The sequence below is a fragment of the Lingula anatina genome, chromosome 1, assembly GCF_051362555.1.
Source record: "Lingula anatina isolate TDL-2025a chromosome 1, LinAna3.0, whole genome shotgun sequence".
NCBI classification, from domain to species: domain Eukaryota; kingdom Metazoa; phylum Brachiopoda; class Lingulata; order Lingulida; family Lingulidae; genus Lingula; species Lingula anatina.
Window position 1 is genome coordinate 60,810,808 of NC_141767.1, and position 21,684 is coordinate 60,832,491.

General features: G+C 35.0%; 1 protein-coding gene across 2 annotated transcripts in view; it reads right to left on the reverse strand.

Moving 5' to 3' along the window:
* Positions 1 to 21,684, reverse strand: part of LOC106171081 (fibrillin-2) — a 50,489-nt gene that overhangs the window by 16,404 nt on the left and 12,401 nt on the right. For both annotated transcript variants that reach the window (XM_087014608.1, XM_087014612.1), the window contains 23 exons: positions 21,242 to 21,394; positions 19,160 to 19,327; positions 18,804 to 18,926; positions 18,413 to 18,535; positions 14,914 to 15,039; positions 14,532 to 14,654; positions 10,830 to 10,955; positions 9,862 to 9,984; positions 8,588 to 8,683; positions 8,246 to 8,371; positions 7,750 to 7,875; positions 5,803 to 5,928; positions 5,266 to 5,469; positions 4,928 to 5,056; positions 4,512 to 4,658; positions 3,805 to 3,861; positions 3,189 to 3,440; positions 2,559 to 2,810; positions 2,042 to 2,164; positions 1,358 to 1,483; positions 844 to 969; positions 384 to 506; positions 47 to 169 (listed from right to left, as the gene is read on the reverse strand). In XM_087014608.1, the coding sequence (XP_086870734.1) occupies positions 47 to 169; positions 384 to 506; positions 844 to 969; positions 1,358 to 1,483; positions 2,042 to 2,164; positions 2,559 to 2,810; positions 3,189 to 3,440; positions 3,805 to 3,861; positions 4,512 to 4,658; positions 4,928 to 5,056; positions 5,266 to 5,469; positions 5,803 to 5,928; positions 7,750 to 7,875; positions 8,246 to 8,371; positions 8,588 to 8,683; positions 9,862 to 9,984; positions 10,830 to 10,955; positions 14,532 to 14,654; positions 14,914 to 15,039; positions 18,413 to 18,535; positions 18,804 to 18,926; positions 19,160 to 19,327; positions 21,242 to 21,394 (3,201 nt within the window). The remainder of the gene's footprint in view (positions 1 to 46; positions 170 to 383; positions 507 to 843; positions 970 to 1,357; positions 1,484 to 2,041; positions 2,165 to 2,558; positions 2,811 to 3,188; positions 3,441 to 3,804; positions 3,862 to 4,511; positions 4,659 to 4,927; positions 5,057 to 5,265; positions 5,470 to 5,802; positions 5,929 to 7,749; positions 7,876 to 8,245; positions 8,372 to 8,587; positions 8,684 to 9,861; positions 9,985 to 10,829; positions 10,956 to 14,531; positions 14,655 to 14,913; positions 15,040 to 18,412; positions 18,536 to 18,803; positions 18,927 to 19,159; positions 19,328 to 21,241; positions 21,395 to 21,684) is intronic.

Sequence of the window (21,684 nt, forward strand, 5' to 3'; positions counted from 1 at the left end):
ATTTATATCAATTATAAGATGTTTTAATTTTAAACTCAATACTCACCCCTACAGTCAAAGCCATCTCCTTCAAAGCCCTCTTGACAGAAACATTTAAAGCTTCCAGGCTCATTAACACAATCTGCATTCTGGTCACAGCCACCATTGTTGCGAACACACTCATTAATGTCTAGAAAGAAACTGATAATATTTGTTTTTCTTGCTTTATAATTAAAGTCCTTGAAAAATTTTGCTTCCCTTTGAAGAGATTTTTCAACTTGTTTATTTATAAACATTGACAAAACTTGCACACAATCACACTTCACTCAACCTCAGGCTTGTGTTACTCTGATAAATACTCGCAGTCCATTATAATTTCTACCATCTCTCCAGCCACACATTACCTCTGCAAGTGATTCCATCTCCAGTATAGCCAGCCTGGCATGTACACTTGTAGGAGCCCTGGGTGTTAACGCACACAGCATTCTGGTCACACTTTGAGATGCCCAGACCACACTCGTCATCATCTACATAGAAAAAATAAGGATCACATCATTTCAATTACTAATCACAAAATAATCAAAATTCAGAAAATATGGAGAAAATTAGTTAATTTTAGTTTGTTTAACCTATTATGTACAGTTATAAATCTATAATAAATTTAGTGGAGAGTGTTTTTGGGCACTCCTGCATAGTTCATAGTGCATTTAAAAATTTTCCACAACTTATTATTGCTTAGACTGCTTAAAGTTATTTCAGAAAAAAACTTGTCCAATACGAAAAAACATGACCCTTATGAATAATTACACATTCCAGCTTGAATGCAAATATAGTTCTCATCCTGTCACTTTTTCATCACCTTACCTGTACAAGCAGGGTTGCCAGGTTTGACTGAGTAACCAATGTCACACTTGCATTCATAGGAACCTGCAGTGTTTAAACATACGCCATTCTGGCACATGTTCAGGTTCAGGGAACATTCATCAATATCTGAAAATACCAGAGTTCAAAACTGGGGGTCAATAATAATAATAATAATAATAATAATATTATTATTATTATATATATATATATATATATATATATATATATATATATATATATATATATATATATATATATATATATATATATATATATATATATATATATATATATATATATATATTAAATTGTTATTCTCACTAAAGTGTTAACAATAAACCGGCACTAGGTTTCCAAAATAAGCACCTGTCTTAAAAATCAACTAAAATGAGAACCCATAGTCTTATAAAAACAAGCTATAAAAATTGATACGTGTAAAAAAAACAATCAATTACTGTTCTGAGTTTGTATCTATCTTAAATTTCTCTTTGAATTGTATCTTCCAACTTGTTACCTAGGCACTGTTTCTGGTCTGGTGACAGTGTCAGTCCTTGGCCACAGTTACACCTGTATGTCCCAGGTAAATTAATACAGGTACCTCCTCCACAGATGTCTGGCTTCTCACGACATTCATCCACATCTAATAAACATAACACAGGGGATTATTTTTAAATATCTATGTTACAAAATTTCCAGACCAACTATGTGTTTTAGTCATTGATTTTTCTTTGCTTTGGATATGATGTAGTGCAGTATGTATTGTACCTGCAAATTTTCTTTTATTTATCACAATATTCATAAAATAATACATGCAATTAAGTTCAGATTTACACTATCTAATACCCTGCCAAAACAAGTATCTTTTCATTGCTCAACAAGGCAAGAAAATGACTTTACAGCCAAGTAATAATCTGAAAATGCCCCAAGCAGAAGACTAACCAGTCTGAATTCACCATATGCCTAAAAAAACTCTAGCCCCATTTTCTTCAGTCTCATTAAAATTGTATTAATTGCTCCTGATATCAAATATGTCTAATCAAGGTCAAAAACATTTAACCCAACTTTGAAGTGTTCTCAAAAGAGGAAAAACAAATGTCTTCAATGCCTCTTAAAATTAAAAAAAATCTTTTGCCCTACTTCTATTGATCTTATGAAAAATATACAAACAGCTGATACTGACATTCAAAAAAATTCTTACCAATACATCTCTTTCCGTCAGGCATGAGGACGTATCCAGAGTTACAGGCACATTCATAGCTGCCTGGTGTATTGATACACTGTGTTTGGCAACCTCCATTATTCACCTGGCATTCATTTATGTCTGAAAAGAAAAAAGAAATACTTTGAAACAATTCTCGACTTTAAACACATACTAGTATTTACCTCAAACCTTCAGCTTGCAAGATTTGCAAAAATAAATTTTAATGACATTCCTATTTAAGTGTAGAGAAAGTTAGGGAAAACATGGAACATATTCCATTCTAAAACACTGTCCCAATACTACTGCTGACAAATTTTAATATTTTCAGCAAAAAGACATAAATAATAGCTTTGATAAGGAACATTTTTAAATTCCATTATTTTGCACTGTATACAAAATTCTGCACATAAACAACTGAGCTACCAGCACAGTTTTTAAGTTCAAGTTCACAAATGAACAAACAATGCATTCCTATCTTATCAAAAACCTAAGCCTAATACAATCCCCTACTAACCTAGACATGAAGTTTTTGTAGGATTTGGCTTGAACCCATCATCACACACACACTGGTATCCTCCCATGAAGTTCTCACAGTGTCCATTGGAGCAAATGCTGCTGTCCAGAGAGCACTCATCCACATCCTTGCAGGCATCTCCACCAGGCATCAGCTCAAACCCATCAGGACAGTGACAGTTGAAGCTGCCTGCTGTGTTAATACACTGGCCACCTCGACACAGCATGGGATTACGGGCACATTCATCAATATCTGAAAATTGAATCTGAATTTAATTCTGATTCACTTTTCAAGAATTATTTGCATCCATATGTCATTTACAGGCCTCTTCAAAGAAGCCATATAAAGACTAAAGAAGGGTACAAAGTTCATCCTTTGCCATTACATCTTTTTTTTTACCATTGCAAATTAAGAAATATTTTTGTGAGAAATCATAAGACATATACATGACATGATACTTTCAATAAGATTTTTTTACTGTTACGGATATCTTTCATTCTTTTAAACATCAGTACTAAAGAAACACAATACTTTCAAATTATATCTTATCAGAGTGACAAAACAGAGTTGCAATACTATCTTGCCCTTTAGCACATACATGCAAAAATTTCTTTCTGTGTATATACCTACCCATGCACACTTTCATAATGCCCATTGTCTCAAAACCTTGGAGACAAAGACATCTGAATGTCCCCTCTACATTAACACATGTTCCATTGCCACAAATAGTAGGGGAGATACTGCACTCATCTATATCAGTGCAGTTCATTCCAGTATTATCTACTGCATAGCCCTGGTGGCACCGGCATTCAAAGCTGCCAATAGTGTTCCTGCAGTAACCATTTTTACACAGCTCTGGGAACTGAGTGCATTCATTGATATCTGCAAAGGGAAGAGAATGAGTATACACAATACAATTTAACTTCTCTTAAGAGATTATTACAGAGTGTAGCCATCTATGGAGGTCACGTGATGGCAAGCAATAATTCCAGAATAATTGTGTTAACCACTGTTTTTGGTGTAAAATGGAAATTTATTATATTTCTACGAGCTGTTTACAATGCATTGATTGTGAGATATAGATAACCTATGAACAGTTGTTATCCCTTTAAGCAGTCTAATTGAGCATAGTCAATGAAACTCTAGACACTTTGTGCACCACTTATGTCTTGCACCACATCTTTTATAGACGATGTCAACCTGAGGGTCAACAAAATCTGGATTTAACCATTTTAAAGTAAAATACCTCTGTCTGGCCCTGTATGGCCTGGACCACGGGTACCGCACAGGTCCTTGTACTCCTCTGAAAAATAAGAAATAATCATATTAAGTCACTGCTAATAATTCAATCCAAATTCACTCAATTCAAGCATGTTAAGGTTAGCCCTAAGGAGCATCATATGGCATCCCTTCAAATGCAATCTGCTCACATAAGGAGTTTGTTGGGCTTTCTCCAAATAATTACTAGCTTTGTTTATGGAAGTAACTATTAAAATCTTGATGAATGGAGTAAATTACTGTTAGAATTTTGGCACTCATATTAAGGTTAATCAATAGCTTAAATCACATATGAATAGAATTTATTTCATTCCCTATCAGGTCAAAACATGCTAGATGTTTTCTCAATTTAAGGTGAACACTGTTCAGACTGACCACTATTAAAATATTGGGGTAAAAAGAATAACCCAACTGCCCTTGCATAATCTTTAGAAGCAATATATCTACTGTCAATTGCAAATATCATTTCTCATCAAAAATCTGCATTAGTTCTTTTCAACAATATTCTAAATCTGCATCAGCAGATGAGAAGTTAGGCCAACTAGGAATACGAACAATTGTATCTTTCTCTAAATTAGACGTTTAATAATGCAAGTTACCGCAGTGAAATCAACAATCTACAGCAGTTTTGTTTCAGTACTGACATACAATATGAAGAGCATGACCAGTTCTTACCAGTTCCCTTGGCTGGGCAGGCCTTACAGTCAAATCCCCAGGCCTGGCCAATAGAGCAGCAGCAGCTTGAGCGGAGATAGTTCCCACTGAGGGCATCTTTACACACACCTCTGCTGTATGTCATGTAACAAGTAGCTTGTCGCAAATCTAGGAAACATATACTGGTATATACAGATCTGTCACTGATTACAACAGATAAAAAATTTAATCAAATTTTAAAAGTTTCTATTTAATTAATAAACAGACATATTTTTTGCCAATTCTGAATTGCACCCAAAAACATTCTATTACACATACACAAATTAGTGGGCATTTTATATAGTATAAAAAAAATTCTAGAAGTAACATGTGCCATGTTTGAATATGCATGTCATATACAGTACGTGATAACAAGTGTCGTTCACTCATGATCTTACCTATACATCTCCTGCCAGTGCTGTCCAGGGAAAGTCCAGGTGGACAGGTACAATGGAAGGACCCCTCTGTGTTAACACACTGGCCACCACCTTTACAGATCTCCCCAAAGATTTCACACTCATTCACATCTACAATGAATGCAATCAAGGTTATCTTATTTATGCTTATTCTTTTGCTTTCTGAAATGGCATTCTGGACGCATTACATTTTACTCCTTTCACTTAAAAGTTAACATCTTCTCACACAGGTTCTTGCTCATTTTTTAGCCTCATATGATGTCATGCAGATGACTAATTTCATTATAATCCCAGTTAAGTGTAGTGACAGCACATCTCACCTGTGCAAGTCACCCCATTGATCAGAGCATAGCCTCTAGGACACTTCAGAGCCTGGGGTCCTGTTCTGTCTGGACACTTCTCACATGGACTTCCCCATGCCTTGCCAATAGTAGAGCAGCACTCAGCCTTGGTGGTGGTCATAGAGATTTGACCCTCGCAGGCACCTCTTTTATACACACTCCAGCAGGTGCCCTGGCGGTTATCTGAAATGTAATGAAGTATACTGTACCACAGGCTACACTAGAAGAAAAAAATGAAGTACATCTTTATACCCAAACAAAATATTATGTACACCATAAAGTATAGACTGGTGGTTATTTACAAAAAAGCTCTTATTAAATACTTGACAAGAGAATTGAATCTAAGAGGAAAAATTAAATATTTAACATAGGAAAATACTACATGAATGGCCATGTATCATCAGACATGCTTTGCATACAAAATTGCACACAAAGTTTCCTTCAACAATATTCTTTAATACGATAGAAAGAGAGCCCTACATAGTTCTGTGCTGTAAGGTATATTGTTTGTCTTACCCATGCACACACGGCCAGTGGAGTCTAGTATGGTCCCTGGACCACACTCACAAGAGTAACTTCCTGGAGTATTCACACACTGACCATTGACACATCTATTGCTCTCCTCAACACACTCATTAATGTCTGAAACAAAGTGAAAAATGTATCAAGCACTTTTTGCATGCTTATTAAAATGAAAAAAATATATATTTCCTGATCGTATAAAAAGAAGTAACAAAAACACTGCACAATAGTAGTTAACATGTGTCAATATAATGCTTGCAGTAATAACAACCAAACTGTAAAAGTAAATTCATTTCTTTTTTGATGTTTCACCTTTAAGTGCCAAACAGGGCCATTCTGCTAGTCCACCACAAATAAATAATGATGATAACATAGCACTGATTTCAGAAGTAAGATGAATTGATGAGTACCTTTTACTAGATAACATAAATATATGAGGTACCTGGATGGGACATAAAACATCAAATAAAAGGTTTATCTAAGAAAGACACAGATATATCTGTTTCTGCCAGTTGTTCCTGTTTGTTTGACTTGGTTGTCTTAAAAGGGCCTCGTACACATAACATCAATGAATCACAACAGCATCAAATAAAGTGCTTTTCTAACTCGAGTTCACCTCAGTTTGACCATTAATAGGATTTATGTGACTGAGTAAACAGACATGTGTGAAAAGTGTGTTAAATTTGATGTATTTCTTCAAGTTCTGCTATTTATAAACCATATATCTAAACACTAGGTTTTTCTGATTGACAAAAACCAATTGCTTAGGAAAATCGAATTAAGATCTAAAAATAAAGAACTGATAACAAAAATTGACCCGAAGTAGCTTCTTAACTAATTCCCTATCTGGTAAATCTATGATCTCAGCTTTCCTCTGATCATTCCCAGGCTGTCAGGATGCATTATTATAGATACCACTTGAACATTCACGAAAATAACTTTGATGAAATTCTCTCTTAATACAATTTCAGCATGTCCCTATAAACATTACCCCCTCTAGGACCATGTTTTAATCAGATGCATCTAACCAAAATAAACACTATATCTTTTTTAAATTATATGAGTATCTTATTTCTGAACACTGTTTGAATTCAATCAAACCTGACACCCTTACCCCCTACCAGGGCCACAGATATTTAGATGTTCACAGAAAATTCTCTGGTTAATTCTGTGTACATTTCTGTGCTGTGAACCTGTGATGAAATGTAAGCTATAATGACAAGGTTGGTCACTAATACATATGATAGCATCCCCAGGCACTGTCCCACTGATAGCCATCAACATTGTTAATTGTTCTGACCTCCCTTCCTTGCTCTGCCATGACAGACAAAAGCATATGCATCCTTATTGACAGCTTGTTAGTTAAAAACAAGATACATTGATGTAACACCCTGTAGTACTGAAGTAGTTGTGTGCTTGAAATCTGTTTAACATTTTATTCAAAGAAAAAATTGATATATTTGTTTACACTTTTCAACTGCTAGTTGTCCCAAATTTGAAGGTCAGCTGATATTCTACTGTTTCTATAACTTTGAGCCTAAAGACACCATGAGTTGCCATATCTTAAAACAACTGACACCAAGGTTCCAACCATTTTGAAGAGTCCCTCAAAGGCAAGAGTTTAGACTGCTATCATATTCAGCAAAATTAAAAAATCAGATTCTTTGTAAAGCCTTGTAGGCTTTGTTCAGCGATCTCTGCAAGAATTTTTGCAAAGAAGTCAGAAATGACTTCATCATGACTTCATCATTCAGCTGTTGTTGAGGCATGAAACACTGCAATACATTAACTCAAACTTTTCACTGCTAGGCTTGGCCACAAGCATACACATGTATATCTATACTTACACATAATATGGTAGTGCACTTCTATTTTAGACCTCTTCAAGGCTACAATTTGGTTAGTTTTTAAGTCCATCTGTTTCATATTCTATATACTTACCATCACACTTCTTTGTAACTGTATTCAGACGGAATCCAGTAGGGCATACACAAGAGAAAGATCCTGGTGTGTTACGACACTGACCATTCTCACAGAGTTGAGGATTCACTGCACACTCATTGATGTCTGAAAGGATATTTTTCATGCTTTCAAAATGAATTTTCCTAGAGATGGAGTACTGAGCAAATGCAAAGTTTTTGTGGTATGTCTGTCTCAATCCCAAGATGCAAGAGCTATACTAGCTCACAGTTTTCCTATTAGTTTTAATTTGAGTAAGTTCATCAAGCTATGACAACAAAAAGTTATCAGATTTTTTTTTCTGTAACTGCTACAATATCCTCCAATACATGCACAAGCATTTACACATTATTTTAAAACCCATTTGTCAACAAACATATGGCTATCAGTGTTTTTCACAACAACAAAAAGATAAGGTATTATGTATCACTGAAGGATTTCCAGTCTTATACCAAAACCCAGCTTCATATGTACTCACCATAACAAACCTTTCCAGTACTGTCAACCTGGTACCCAGCATTGCACACACAACGATAAGAACCCTCCAAGTTCTCACAGGCACCATTGGGACATATGGCAGGGTTCAAAGCACATTCATTTATATCTAGAATAAGAAATGGTAATTTATATTAATCAATAATAAGAGGTGTATAACATTAAGAACAGAAGTACAAAAACGTACTTAAACTTCATAGTTTCCTCAAACCTGATAAAGATAGGAAATGGTAAACAAAGGTTCTATCGATGCAAGTTTAGACATAGGTCCGAAAAAATCGCTAAACATGTACATGTATATCAAATTGGCCTATGGCAGTCTTACCATTTCCTGCATTGTCCATGCCTTTCCCATGTGCACAGAGTCTTCTATAGTCACTGGTTCCAGGAGTTGGACATGCCTGACATGGACTGCCCCAGCCTAATATAAGACAAAAACATGCAATATGTGCTAAGATAGTATCTTTTCATGTTCCAGTTTTGCTAGAATGCCTCTAATAAAAAAATTTATTCTACAGTTGTTAAAACACCAGTTACATAGAGTTAAAAATGAAAATATTCCTGCTTTATTTGAATATGTTGGTGGACAAAATTCTGATAAAACAGATATACGATGTAGAATTTAATATCCCTGGGTTTATTTTTTCTAACCCATCAAATTTATAACAACAAGCCATTTCTTTTATATCTAACTACAATAAGTAATTGGCCAGATCTAAAGAAATATTTCCAGTCCTCAAAACCTTTCATGGAAAAAATGGCATGAAACGGTGCTGAAATGATACATTTAAATATGAAACACCCAAAGTACAAACAACCTTTCACCTGTACACCTTTTATTTCCATCATCTTCTGGAACAGCTCAAGAACTAATGCTTTTCTTTGATAACCTGGGTGTGTCATTAAAATATTTCACAATACGCCCCTTCTCCAGGAACACGACCTAACCCCGTCTCTGGGGGTGCTTACTCCATCAGCCAAACCACAAATGAACCAAAATCATACAATCAATCACTAGCCTTGATATATTGGAGCTGGTGAGTTGAAGCAGTAATCAGAGGTGAGTTTGGGTCAACCTGTGGCCCTAAGATGGGGTAATGTTCCTGCACTTTTGCTCCAGGGCTCACATTTCACAACCAGAGGAACAGGGAATTCTAAATCAAATGCAGCAATGAAATCCAAGCCTCAGATGCCACTTTGTGTTGTCCTGTCAGGGCTTTTTGTCACCCTTATGCTTATAAATACCCTAAATGAAGACTTACTTAACTGGATGCTGATTGGTAGCTGCTTTTTAGTTAATCAATCTGTACATGGCCTATCAAAACGAGCCCAAAATGAGAACCACATTGCCAGATTAATTTCTACCACCCAAGAAGGAAAAACCATTGGAGACAAGCATGACAAACTACTTCAATAGAGTTAAAAGCTCAAAAATGCCCTTCATTAAGTTAGCCGAACAACCCTATTAACCAGCTCCTCTAACACAATGTCACTAAAATCCATGTTATCATTTTTCTACACAAAAATAATTCTAAAGCTAATTTTCCACAATTCTAATAAGACCAATATCTTGCACTAATTCAAACAGTTCTGTGTTACCATGTCCTGGTGCCTCCATGCTATCCACCATGCAGCAGCACTGTGACTTGGTGAATAGCTGGTTGCTGGGGTTAGTACACTGGCCTCTTTCTATCTTCATGAAGCAAAGCCCAGGCTTGGTATCTGTAAACATGTAAGAATATATGATACACATTGTATATAGCACATACTATGATAGTAAGCTATTAAGTGACTATTAAGCTGACTGAAAAAACATAACAGTTGGATTCAGTTACTCCATCATTTTGACAGTAATACTGATCATATCTGCAACAAAAAGTATAAATATAGTAGGGAAACTTGATCACAAATGCTGCTGTAGAAGCAAATTTTGGAAAAACAAATAACAATATCAATATACTCCAATTAAAGGTATCCCCATAACAGGCACTAGTGGGCTTGATTTGGTCTTAAAATGCAATTTAAGATCACAAATAGTCTTACATGATCTTAAACACGAGTAAGACCATTTCTGGTCTGACAGCCAATTAAGTTGTCTCCCCTCTGCTCCTATTGTGAGCAGAGGTGTCCTCTATTGTGAGGGGAGGTATCCCCCATTGTGAGGGGAGGAAACTGCTTGACCACTTAAGTAGATGTTAGATCATTTTTGATCTTAAAAGCAGATTGTCCATTTTAAGACTACTGCTGTAATGATTAAGATCGTGTAAGATCACTTGTGACCTTAAATTGCACTTTAAGACCAAATCTAGCCAACTACTAGTAGTGAGGGCAAATCAGGGGCAGATGCACCTTTCTCAGATAATTAAAAAAAGTTCCATGTCAATTCTAAAAACCAAATTAACCTTACTACATTACAAAATTATCTTTACATTACAAAATTATCTTTACATTACAAAATTATTTTTTAAGTTGACTTTTAATCATATATTGAGTTCTGAACTGACTTCACAAAGACCCAGAAGACAAGTCCATCCCTGTATGTTTTATCACAGCAGCAGTCTACCCACCAAGGCATGTTTTTCTGTCAGGTCCCAGTTCAAATCCGTCTGAGCATTCACAGCGGTAACTGCCCTGGTTGTTGATACATTGGGCATTTACACATGCATTGGGCACCACCTCACATTCATTGACATCTGAAATACAGAGAGAACTAATTAGCTAAAACAACATTAAAATATAAGGTTAGATAATTAAGTGCCAGGAAGTGCACAATATGCAGATGGTTAGGTTAAGGCAGATGTCTGGAATTTACTCAGTTTTATTTTACTGTGAAGATTTGCCCTATAAGGGTGTAGTCTACATACCCTTTTAACAGAGGGCAGTATGTCTCATTAATTTTTAACCTCAAACTGCAAAGGTGTAACATGAGATCACTGATGATTTCCATCATATAAGGACTTAAGGAAATAATGCAATAAAGACTGGAATTTTGTTTCACATAAAGAACTAATTGTTTGTGTCTTAGAAAAAGGTTAAGTTTATATATACTATTTATATATATATTTCTGGGGGGCATTACAGTACATGTATGTCTTACTGCAAAAAAAAAAAAAAAATCACTGAATCACACTGCTTGTTGGTGTATAATTTTGTTAAAAAAGAATATTAGTTAGAGCAGATTCTCTTAAGGACAGCTTTTGTCATAATCATATTTATATTTCCTACTACAATAAGACCTGAAAAAGGATGTAGTAGCACATAGTAGGCATAACATGTTCACCATTTTGGACTGATGATGTGTTACCTTTCAATATGAAGGACAAATAAGGCCAGTAAATAAGCAATTTCACTTAGGGTGCATTCAGAACAAGTTGATCCACAGACTAACAGAGCCAGGGATCAAATATGGCCGACCCACTTGAAAGCTTGCGGCATAATCCCCTAATAGACACTGAATAGATTCCAGGCAGGAATTAAGCAGTAAGCTTTCAAGTGGGTAGGCCATATCTGATACACGAATCTGTTAGTCCACGGATCAACTTTGGTTGTGAATGGGGCCTTTAATACACTGCTTGGTACCTTTCTTAAAACACCATAGGCACCCTAAATACATGCAAATAACCTCTGACAAACTCCAATATACACACTGTAGCTATAACTGGGCTAGAATTACCTTTTTTTAAACAGCCTTATGAGGTCAAAGCGAGACCTGTCACAGGTTAGTAAGTCATCAGTTTTGACATTCAGTCATACTGACACAGTATTCCTTGACCTTTGAATCAAAAACACAAGTTCTTTGAAGTGTTGTTAGAAGTTATAGTAGCAACATTTCAATGATTGATTATGTACTGATTTATTTAACTGTACCAAACTTTCTGTTGTCCCATAAATCTAACATTTTTCCCATTATCTGAAGTTCAAAAATTTACAAAATTAACTACACAAATCAAATGTCAGTGAATCAATTTTTTACATCCACACAAATTACAAAACATGAGTAGGAATTCCTTGGTCCTATTTCTAAGTGGTCTCTTGGTCATTCAAGGATGTTTACAAATAAATCATACATATCTAAACAGCTCTGCAGGGGAACCAGCTGTTTCCTCGTGTAAAGAATTAAAAAAAGAAGACCATGTGTTTCCCTGAGGCTGATGGTAGTATTTTCTTATGTTACCCCTCTGTTCTTTTAAAGCTGAACTATTTCATTCAACACAGCAGGTGCCAGATAGATTCCCACCCACTAAAATTTAACAAAGTCTGAAGAAAAGCAACTTTGAAGAAGCCAGATGTCCTGCTATATTTCAAGTGAATGTTACGAGCCAGATGATTTACTGCTAGGATCAGAGAGGACAAAAATACTGTTTATACTCCTCGATCAATATATATTTTTTCTTTTCAATTTCCTTGACTTTCTTTTCAACGAACAGGAGTACATATTGCACAAGGTCAGAAACTATACTGTAAACAGCACGTGAAATTAACTGTTGTAACAAGCACAGCATATTGCTGTTAAACAATGATTCTGCTTATCTTTCTGGTTATTCTATCACCTTTTTGCATCATAAAAAGTAACTTTCAAAAATAAAACTAATTTGCCAAATTAAAAAAAGACACTTCACAACTAGGTGTTCCACCTACTAAGGAGAAAATTGAAAAACAATGTCTAAGTTCTCCAATGATGACATCTGCCCCCTAGGACAAGAGATAAGGACAACAAGGCTTCCAGTTTTTTGTTTTCATATCCCTTCAGTTAAAACTAACTGACAGTTCAATCACTGCTTAAGGGTTAGGTTTTGGGAGTTGAAACTGCCTATAACATTAATAGACAGTCATTATATTCTTATTCAATGCCCTCACCCAAACTGTCAGAAAAAATTAAAAACAATTGAATGCCACAGCTGCCAAGTGGAATCTCTACCTGAGGCATGTCAACTTCAGTGGGTGTTACTCTTTGGCCTTCACAGCCAGAACCCTACTGTTATGGCCCGGTGGTCCTTTTGTTAAGAAGAAACCATGGCTTGTCAAAAATTCATAACTTCTTGTATTTTACTTGCCTCTGAAGAGGAAGAGGAAGCAATCTTTTTGTCTCAATTATAAGCTTTGTGCTGATACAGTTTGAGGGGCTGTGCCAGTTTAAGTATATGTGAGTCCAGCTGAAATGTGAATTCTTTACAATGCAAACTTGTACTGTCTGCAGTGTTACAGTATAGGGATGAAAATATTTGTAGAGCTTTATTTCAAACTCTCCACGTTCTTTTTGGGAAAAAACATGGGCTGTGTCATTTACTTGTGCCTTTCCTTCCTAAGCACAACTTTGCACACTGAATTAAAAGGCAACACAAAAAAAGATATGATGTATGAAACTTTAGAAGCTTGAAATTAATGTTGTTTGATTAAAGTAGCATTTTCCTTTAAACAGTGCCTTTGCTAAGACATAATGTAAAGTGCCCTAATTAGTAGAAAAAACTTCACCTTTTATCCCTTTTTTTGATGAATATGACAATACATGTGCCGATATAAATAAAGTTAGGTAACATGATAACATGGTGAAGTGGGTATGTAGACAGGCTATCATCCACAAGGGCACATTTCCTTCTGACAGAAGTGCTTAATACAAGTGGTATTCTATTACAACTTCTTAACATTCAAGTCATTCCACAGATAATTTGTGGCATTTCACATTAGTCAACCCAAAGGGGATCTTACAGTTAAAACTAAAATTGAAGTAATGATGGTAGGGGACAATGATAAAAAATAAACAAGTTTAAAAGAAAAACTTGTTCAATAGCAAAACTTAAAAACAGATAAATGGACAACAGATAAACCATAGTCAATGGTCAAAGCAAAAATTATTTACAATGAAATTAATTTACACTGACAATACTATTGATAAAGACAAACAAGAAGTCATCTTTTAAACTTGCAATGCATCAAGAAAATGTAACATAAAGTTAAGTATTTTCATAGCAGTTTTAACTAAAAAAAAAGTCTTAGTCTTAACATAAGGAAGAAGGAATTTAATTGCAATATCCTTATAAGCCATGTATAATGTTGCCCACTGCTCATTGTGCTGATCACTTGGCCACTTAACTCTGGGAAAATTCTGCCATAAGATGGACTGCATAGCAAAGGATAGCAATCCAAAGTTAACTTTCAGAACTCAAAACTTTTATCCTTTTTATTATAACAGTTCTGAAAACAGCTTTATGTACAATATAAACCATAATAATTGAATCACAAATATTAAATAAACCACTAATGTTTCTTACCTATGCAGACTCTTCCATCATGAGAGAGGATATACCCTGTCATACAGATGCACTTGTAACTGCCATGCATATTAACACATTCTCCGTTGCTACACATCCCTGTTGTCTTACATTCATCATAATCTGGAATCAAGGCAACATTTTTCATACTTAATCACAAAATAAGATTCTTTGAGGTGTTTTACAATAATTTTTGTGTCCCCTAAAAAAGAAACACAATTTCAATTTATTCACACAAACTTTATATCATTATCATAATTGCACACGAACACACAAATTAAGACCACTACTTCTCCAATAATATAGGGATTACTTTTGATTCTGTCATGAAAAAAATCAATTTAATAAAGAAAAAAATACACGCAAGCACTGTAGCACTTACCCAGACAGAAGGCTCCATCTGGTGACAGTTCATAGCCAGGCTTGCAAGCACATGTGTATGTTCCTGGTTTGTTCATACAAAATCCATTCAAGCAAATCTTTCCATTTTCTGAGCATTCATCAACATCTGAAATGACACAATTTTAAGTGCTTATGTCAATTCTGTCACAGACATATGGCAGAGATGCAAAAATATCTATATATTTTCATTGCATGGAGCAGCAGTACATGTATTTGAAATGTAAATACTTCTCTTTTTAGTTTTCATATTGTGAATGAGGAAAAAAATTGTTGTTTACATTATTTTCACTAATAGGAAACATAAAAATGTTTCATATCAGTGAAATAATGGAGACAAAAATATACTTTAAACACCCCTTCAATAAATGCATTATCAAAGGAAAATTCAAGCTTGTATGATGATATATGATGTTTATTCTGTAATTTAAGGCCTCCCACCCAAAATACATGTACAATTATAAGTCCTTCTATGTACATTACAAAATGCATGGACATTATATTATATCAATAAACATGAACATTCCATGACAGCAAGTCTTCTTTCTAAAGAATATAAATAATTGTACATGTTATAATAGTCATACTTTTTATAGTCATATTTTTAATCAACTTATTAAAGTAGCAGAAAACTAAATTTAATTCCACTGTGTACCTGCAATCATCTCCTTTTGGAAGGGAGAGAATTTGAGGTCATTAAAAAAAATAAAACTTGATACAAATTTAATTCCTAACAGATGTTAATGGTTATAACTCATGGTGTAAAAATTACCAGTTTTTCACTAATCTCACGTCAACAGTAAATCAGACCATGCCTTAAAACGTTTGTATACAAAAAAAAAAACAAATCAAGGACAGCTGAATGCGGTCTACATCAAGAGAGTTAGTAAATCTGCATTCCAGTCCACCTGAATGGATAATTTTGAAGTTAGTTTTTCGATGGTAATAAATAATCAGTTTTTTTACACAGAACCATTGGTATAAATTATCTTCTTTTCATCAAATAACTGCACATAGAGAGAAAATCTCCATTTACTGATTTCATGAAGAATCTATAATAAAACATTCATAGACAGAAAGGACTTTCAATTTTAAAGTAAGCAAATCAACTTAATACTATTTATGTATTCTTATACAAGAGCCAAAACATAGGGCTTGCAAGCAAACATCTGGTTCACATCTTCATATGCTTGTGGGTAAAATAAAAATGCAAAATTAACGCTCTTCAATGGATGCCTTAACACATTTAGATCCATGAAAACCACTTTTCTGCAATTATGAGCTATTCTATGGACACATTTATAGGTACAATGTGGTAAAGCAAACTGTAAAGAGGTCATTAGATTATGAATAATTATGCAGCCTTACAACTGTGGCCACTTTAAAGTGAAATATGTGATGGCAGTCACAAAAAACAAATATTACTTATTTTCGTAAAATTAAACCTTGATCATTCCATCCAAGAATTGAGTATTCTCTCTAAAAACATCTTAACGAAAATTTCACAATTTTCACAAAAACATGTATGTGTATCAACTAAAACAATTTGTTTCATAGCACCGCAAAATGTTCGGATCTATTACAATTTTACTAACTATGTCCTCACTCAAGTGCAATGGAACACTTGCAGAGTTTCCGGACATCAAGCATTGCTTTACAATGGATCTTCAAGCTGATTTATGGGTATACTGCTTTGATTGTCCTCAGACAGCAGTGCCCATGCAGATTGAACTACTTTTCACAACTGGATTTACTCATAAGAAAAACATATTGTCGAGACATATGTGAGCATTACAAATGGAACAATTTTCTTATAGATTCCTCCCTCCATTTTTAACCTGATCTAATCTCCTTTATAATCAAATAAGTTCCAGAAAAACAGTAACAATATAATGTAGTCAAATGTCAAAAAAAGATAACAGATCATTCACAACAAATCTAATAATCTAACTGGTAGCTATATAGTTTCATGAATTACTGGCAAGGGAATGTGCTTGCACCTAACCCTGACAACAGAACTTTGTTAACACCATCCTTATAATTATCAGCGTTGACATTGCCATGGTTACATAGGTCCTCTAACCCTTTACTCCAGAAAACCACCAATAGACCAACAGGCCTTAGTTCTGGTAGTGTAATAAACTCTGTCTGGGCCATTTAAGGTCAACTCTACCTTCTCAAATATAAAGAACCCAAAGCTTGCCAACCTTCCATTTACTTAAAATTTTAACCAATACAACAGTAATTTAATTATCAAAACTTCAAGCAGTGTTTTAGAGTTCAGCAGCTGCTTCTGACCCCATTAACTCAAGTTACACTACGTCACCAATGTTTGAATTTTCAAAATGAGTTCTTTTTTTGAATATTTGAGAGCATTTCTTTGGTCAACACCCCTGTAGATATTCTCTCAGGTTTCTTGGAATCCTGACCAATAAGCTATTAGAACAAAGCTCCCTTGAACCTGCTGCATATAAATTACTGTAATGGCTGCGCCAGTGGTTGATTTTCTCCCCTGCATAGGGTTGAGAATGTAAACATACATCTGCACCTAAAACCCACACCTGATTCCAAGTTTTGTGATCTTTCTTCTTAATTCTTTGCTGATCATACTTGTCACTTAAAAGATCGGTTTCTTGCTCAACAACAGGGAGAACGCTTTGCAAGCATACACTGCACAGATCTAAAGCAGCAGTAATTTGTCCTAACATGTGGTTTTGTAAGTTAAAAAATACTTAATAGTAAACAAGAAAGCCAAAAAGGAGAAAAAAAAGCATGCCATTTAATCGTGTTATATGGATTGCATTCATTCATGATTTGAAGTTTCCTGGCTTGATTTCAACACAACCTACTGTAAACCTAAAAGCAGTTGCAATATCCATAAGGGTAACTTGTTTCTGTCACGTAACATGCTATTGGACTTCATCAGCTTTCCTACAGAAACAATCTCTTCAAGTTTTCCCAAAAAAGCCCCTTACCACCAGAATTTCTAAAATCTGCAGAAATACCACATAGTAGATATATAGTTTCTTCTCTAATCCTACATCTGTAATTGAATTAGAATGAAAGGTCCCCCGCTGCTGTTATGTGGCAGTTTTATTATCCATAATAAGTATGATATATCACAAAAGTATGTCATGTCACTAATCAATTCTTAAATTTCACTACTGGTGGCTACTGTAAGTGTTATGGTTCAGTAATAATGACATAAAAAGAGTATTTCAAGAAAACCAAACAAAAACAGGGCATCAACTAAGAGAGAACAAAACATTTTATTTAAAAAAGGAGAAAGTTCAAAACAATCACCATTAATATGACAAAACTATTAGAACTGAAAAGATTAACTTATTGGTATGAAATGTGACTTTTCATTCAGTTGGAATTTTTTGAGGGCAATATTTTGAAAAATCGTTAATACAGCCACCATTTTAGAGCATTTTAGAGCCACCGTTTCAGCTTGTATAAATGTAAAGTTGTTTTCTTACCTATACAAATTTGCTGGTTAGGACTCTGCTTATAGCCAGGATTACAAATACATCTATAGCTGCCATCCACATTGACACATTTTCCATTGGGGCACATCCCTGCTTCTGCACATTCATTCATATCTAAAATGAAAATGATGGCATATTAAAAAAAGGCAACTGGGAGTGAAAAACTATACTTTTTGGGCTATACAAAGGCAGCACAAACAATTGATTTCACATAAATAATCATCTAGAACAGGAACAACTATGGTGAACAATGTACATTTGACCAAAATACATTTTATACACCGAACTGAAAAAAGTACTAATTATATGTGAAGAGTACAATGCCAAACATGCCTAGCTGCATGAATGGAGCAAGTTCACTCTGTTTTCAAATGCAATTTACCTGTGCAGTATCTTCCACTACTGTGCAGAGCAAACCCAGTATTACAAAGACATTGGAAGCTGCCAGGGGTGTTGACACATTTACCATTGGCACAGATCCCACTTTCCTGGCATTCATTGATATCTGAAGATGAAAGCAAGAAGACATCAAATGGAGACTGTAAAATGTAGCTAAGTTAGATTTTACAAAGCTGAATAAATGTGATTTGTACTTTTTAAAGCCTTATCAAGAGTAGTTCTCTAACATGTTGGATTAAAGTTTTTGCTTGCTACATGTATAATAAAACTTTTGTTGAAAATCGATGTAGTACATATGGACAATGATTCAAAAAGATATTTCATTTAGCTACTACTTACCAATGCACTGTGAACTAGCATCTTCTTTATACCCAGCAAAGCATTCACATCTGAATGAACCTGGGGTATTGATACACCTTCCATTCTTGCACAGGTGATCGAATATGGCACATTCATTTAGACCCTGGCTTATTTCACCAGGAGGGGTGCACAGTTTTACGTAGGCCTCTGGTGTATGAAAAATAAGAAAGAGGTAAATTAAAGGTGATCGAATATGGCACATTCATTAAGACCCTGGCTTATTTCACCAGGAGGGGTGCACAGTTTTACACAGGCCTCTGGTGTATGAAAAATAAGAAAGAGGTAAATTCATTGCAGATCTGTTATCTGACACTGAGGGGGTAAATTAATTTAACTCTTTAGTTACACAGCAATTAAGTTTTAAAAGGCAACAACCATCCAATGACTGTCAGGAAACTATAATCTTTAATGTTTGACAACAAAAACTGACATGATTAAGACTAGAAATAAACAAAGGAAATGTTTTTCTCAACAGTGTTTTGACAAAACTAGTAACAAACTACACCCTGTAAACTACTCATTTTGGTGAGATTTATGAAGCAGTGATCTGGTCAAACAATAAGGTGTGGTGGCCATGTTCCCTGGCCTGCAGCTGACACTATGAAGAGAAAGTGGAGGAGCTTAACTCAGCCACTCATGTAGTCTTCCTCAACAGACTTCAGGAATGTCAGAATACATTAGGCCCACTTTCTAACAAGTTGATTCTTTATAAGCTGGAGTGAGCACCAGTGTTTTGAGAGACAGTAATTTGAAACAGATTGCTGTCAACCTGGCCTATTTGGGAATCAAATAAAACAAAAACAGAGACAAAAATTCATGCAGGAAACAAGTGGGTTGAGTCTGGGTAAAAGAAACAACACTCAATTTGGTAGCTACAGTGGCTATGACCACTGTGTACTTGTGATAAGAAAATGTTGATGATTGTCAAGCACTCAATTATCAAATTGAGTCCCTGCTATTTTATTTGCTATAAATTTCATGACAAAAACATTTCCCTGTCACAATTTGAAAATATAAGAGAGGATCTAAGATGGTAAAAACTTGACTAATGTCATTTCTTCTTGCATCATAAGCATTCTTGACATTCTAAATTTTCCAATTTCCTGTCCCCCACATTGGGTGAAGCTTTAAGGAAATATCTTTACAGTGGGACCTGATTTAGCCATTTACGAATGAGTGCCTCGGGTTAGGAAGAAAGCATCTGTTACACACTAGGACACCTGTAACTGAGACTGACAACATTTACAAGAACAGGCCCTATTCTTTCTTTAACCACGCCACTTTCTATGCTTGCATTGTTGGGCTTCCAAAAATAGTGAGGAAACTAAAAACAAAGTCCTAAATTACTTTTTCAGTGCCCTTATAAGACTTGACAACAGACCTCATAGTGAATAACAGCTTTATTGCCTGTAAGTATCCAGGTCCAATGTGGGAGGTGGTCCAAAAGTTTTACTTGTCACACAACTATTGACATCTCCCTAGGCAAGGTCTCGCTCTTTCTGTTTTGACAAAAAAATGTCCTCGTGTTTCCATTAACAATAACTTGATATAAAACACTTTCAAAATTTAATGTTTGCTCATAATTTTTATCTAGCTTCAATGTTGGAAATATCTCCATCTTGCTGCTCCCCTTGAAATATTGAATTGACCAAGTTTTCTATGCCTTTCTATTACAAGTAACCCATCTAGTTGAATACAATAAAGTTTGATAATCAAGAATATTGATGAAACCAAACGGACTTCTGGTGTTTTATTGGGGTAATTCATCTTTGATGTTCTAATTTGATATACATTTGTGACACAAGGCAATTACTATGAGGACATACATGTAACAATAGGGTCACCCCCCCCCCCCCCCCCACACACACACACCCTATATAAATCACATGACTTCTTCAGCTTCTAAAAAAAGATAGCAGGAAAAATAACAGGCAGTGGAACCTATTCTAACCTCTTAAACTAAACTGGTTCAAATAGAATGACAAAAAGTTTTATAAAGTAGAAAAGGATAGTACTGTGTCAATGTCCACACACGAGCCACTTGCATTAGTTTAAGTTTACCTGTTCCTTTTTCTGGACATGCCTGGCATATAGTCTGGTCACCCCACCCTTTGCCTAGGGTACAGCAGCAGTCCTTCAGAGTGGTAGAGGTAGTCAGTTGATTTTGACAACGTCCATTGCTGTAACTTCTGAAGCAGAATTTCTGATGAACCGCTGCAAGTAAAGTAGATATACTAGTAGATATGTTTACTTGCTGACAAGAAAAACAGTAAAATCACCAGCAAAAAAATTTGACTATAAATATTTATTCCTGAAAACCGTATTTTTAAACATTTTACCCTATTATCCTATATCATGAGTGGAAAAAATAACTAAAGAAAAAAATAATAAGCTCAAAATATTCTGAATAGCAAAGTATCAGTCAGATAAAATGTATCTAGCACTGTTAGTGTTTTAGTTCTTAAATGTTTTTTTTTTAATATAGTTTTACAGGTAGCTGGGCA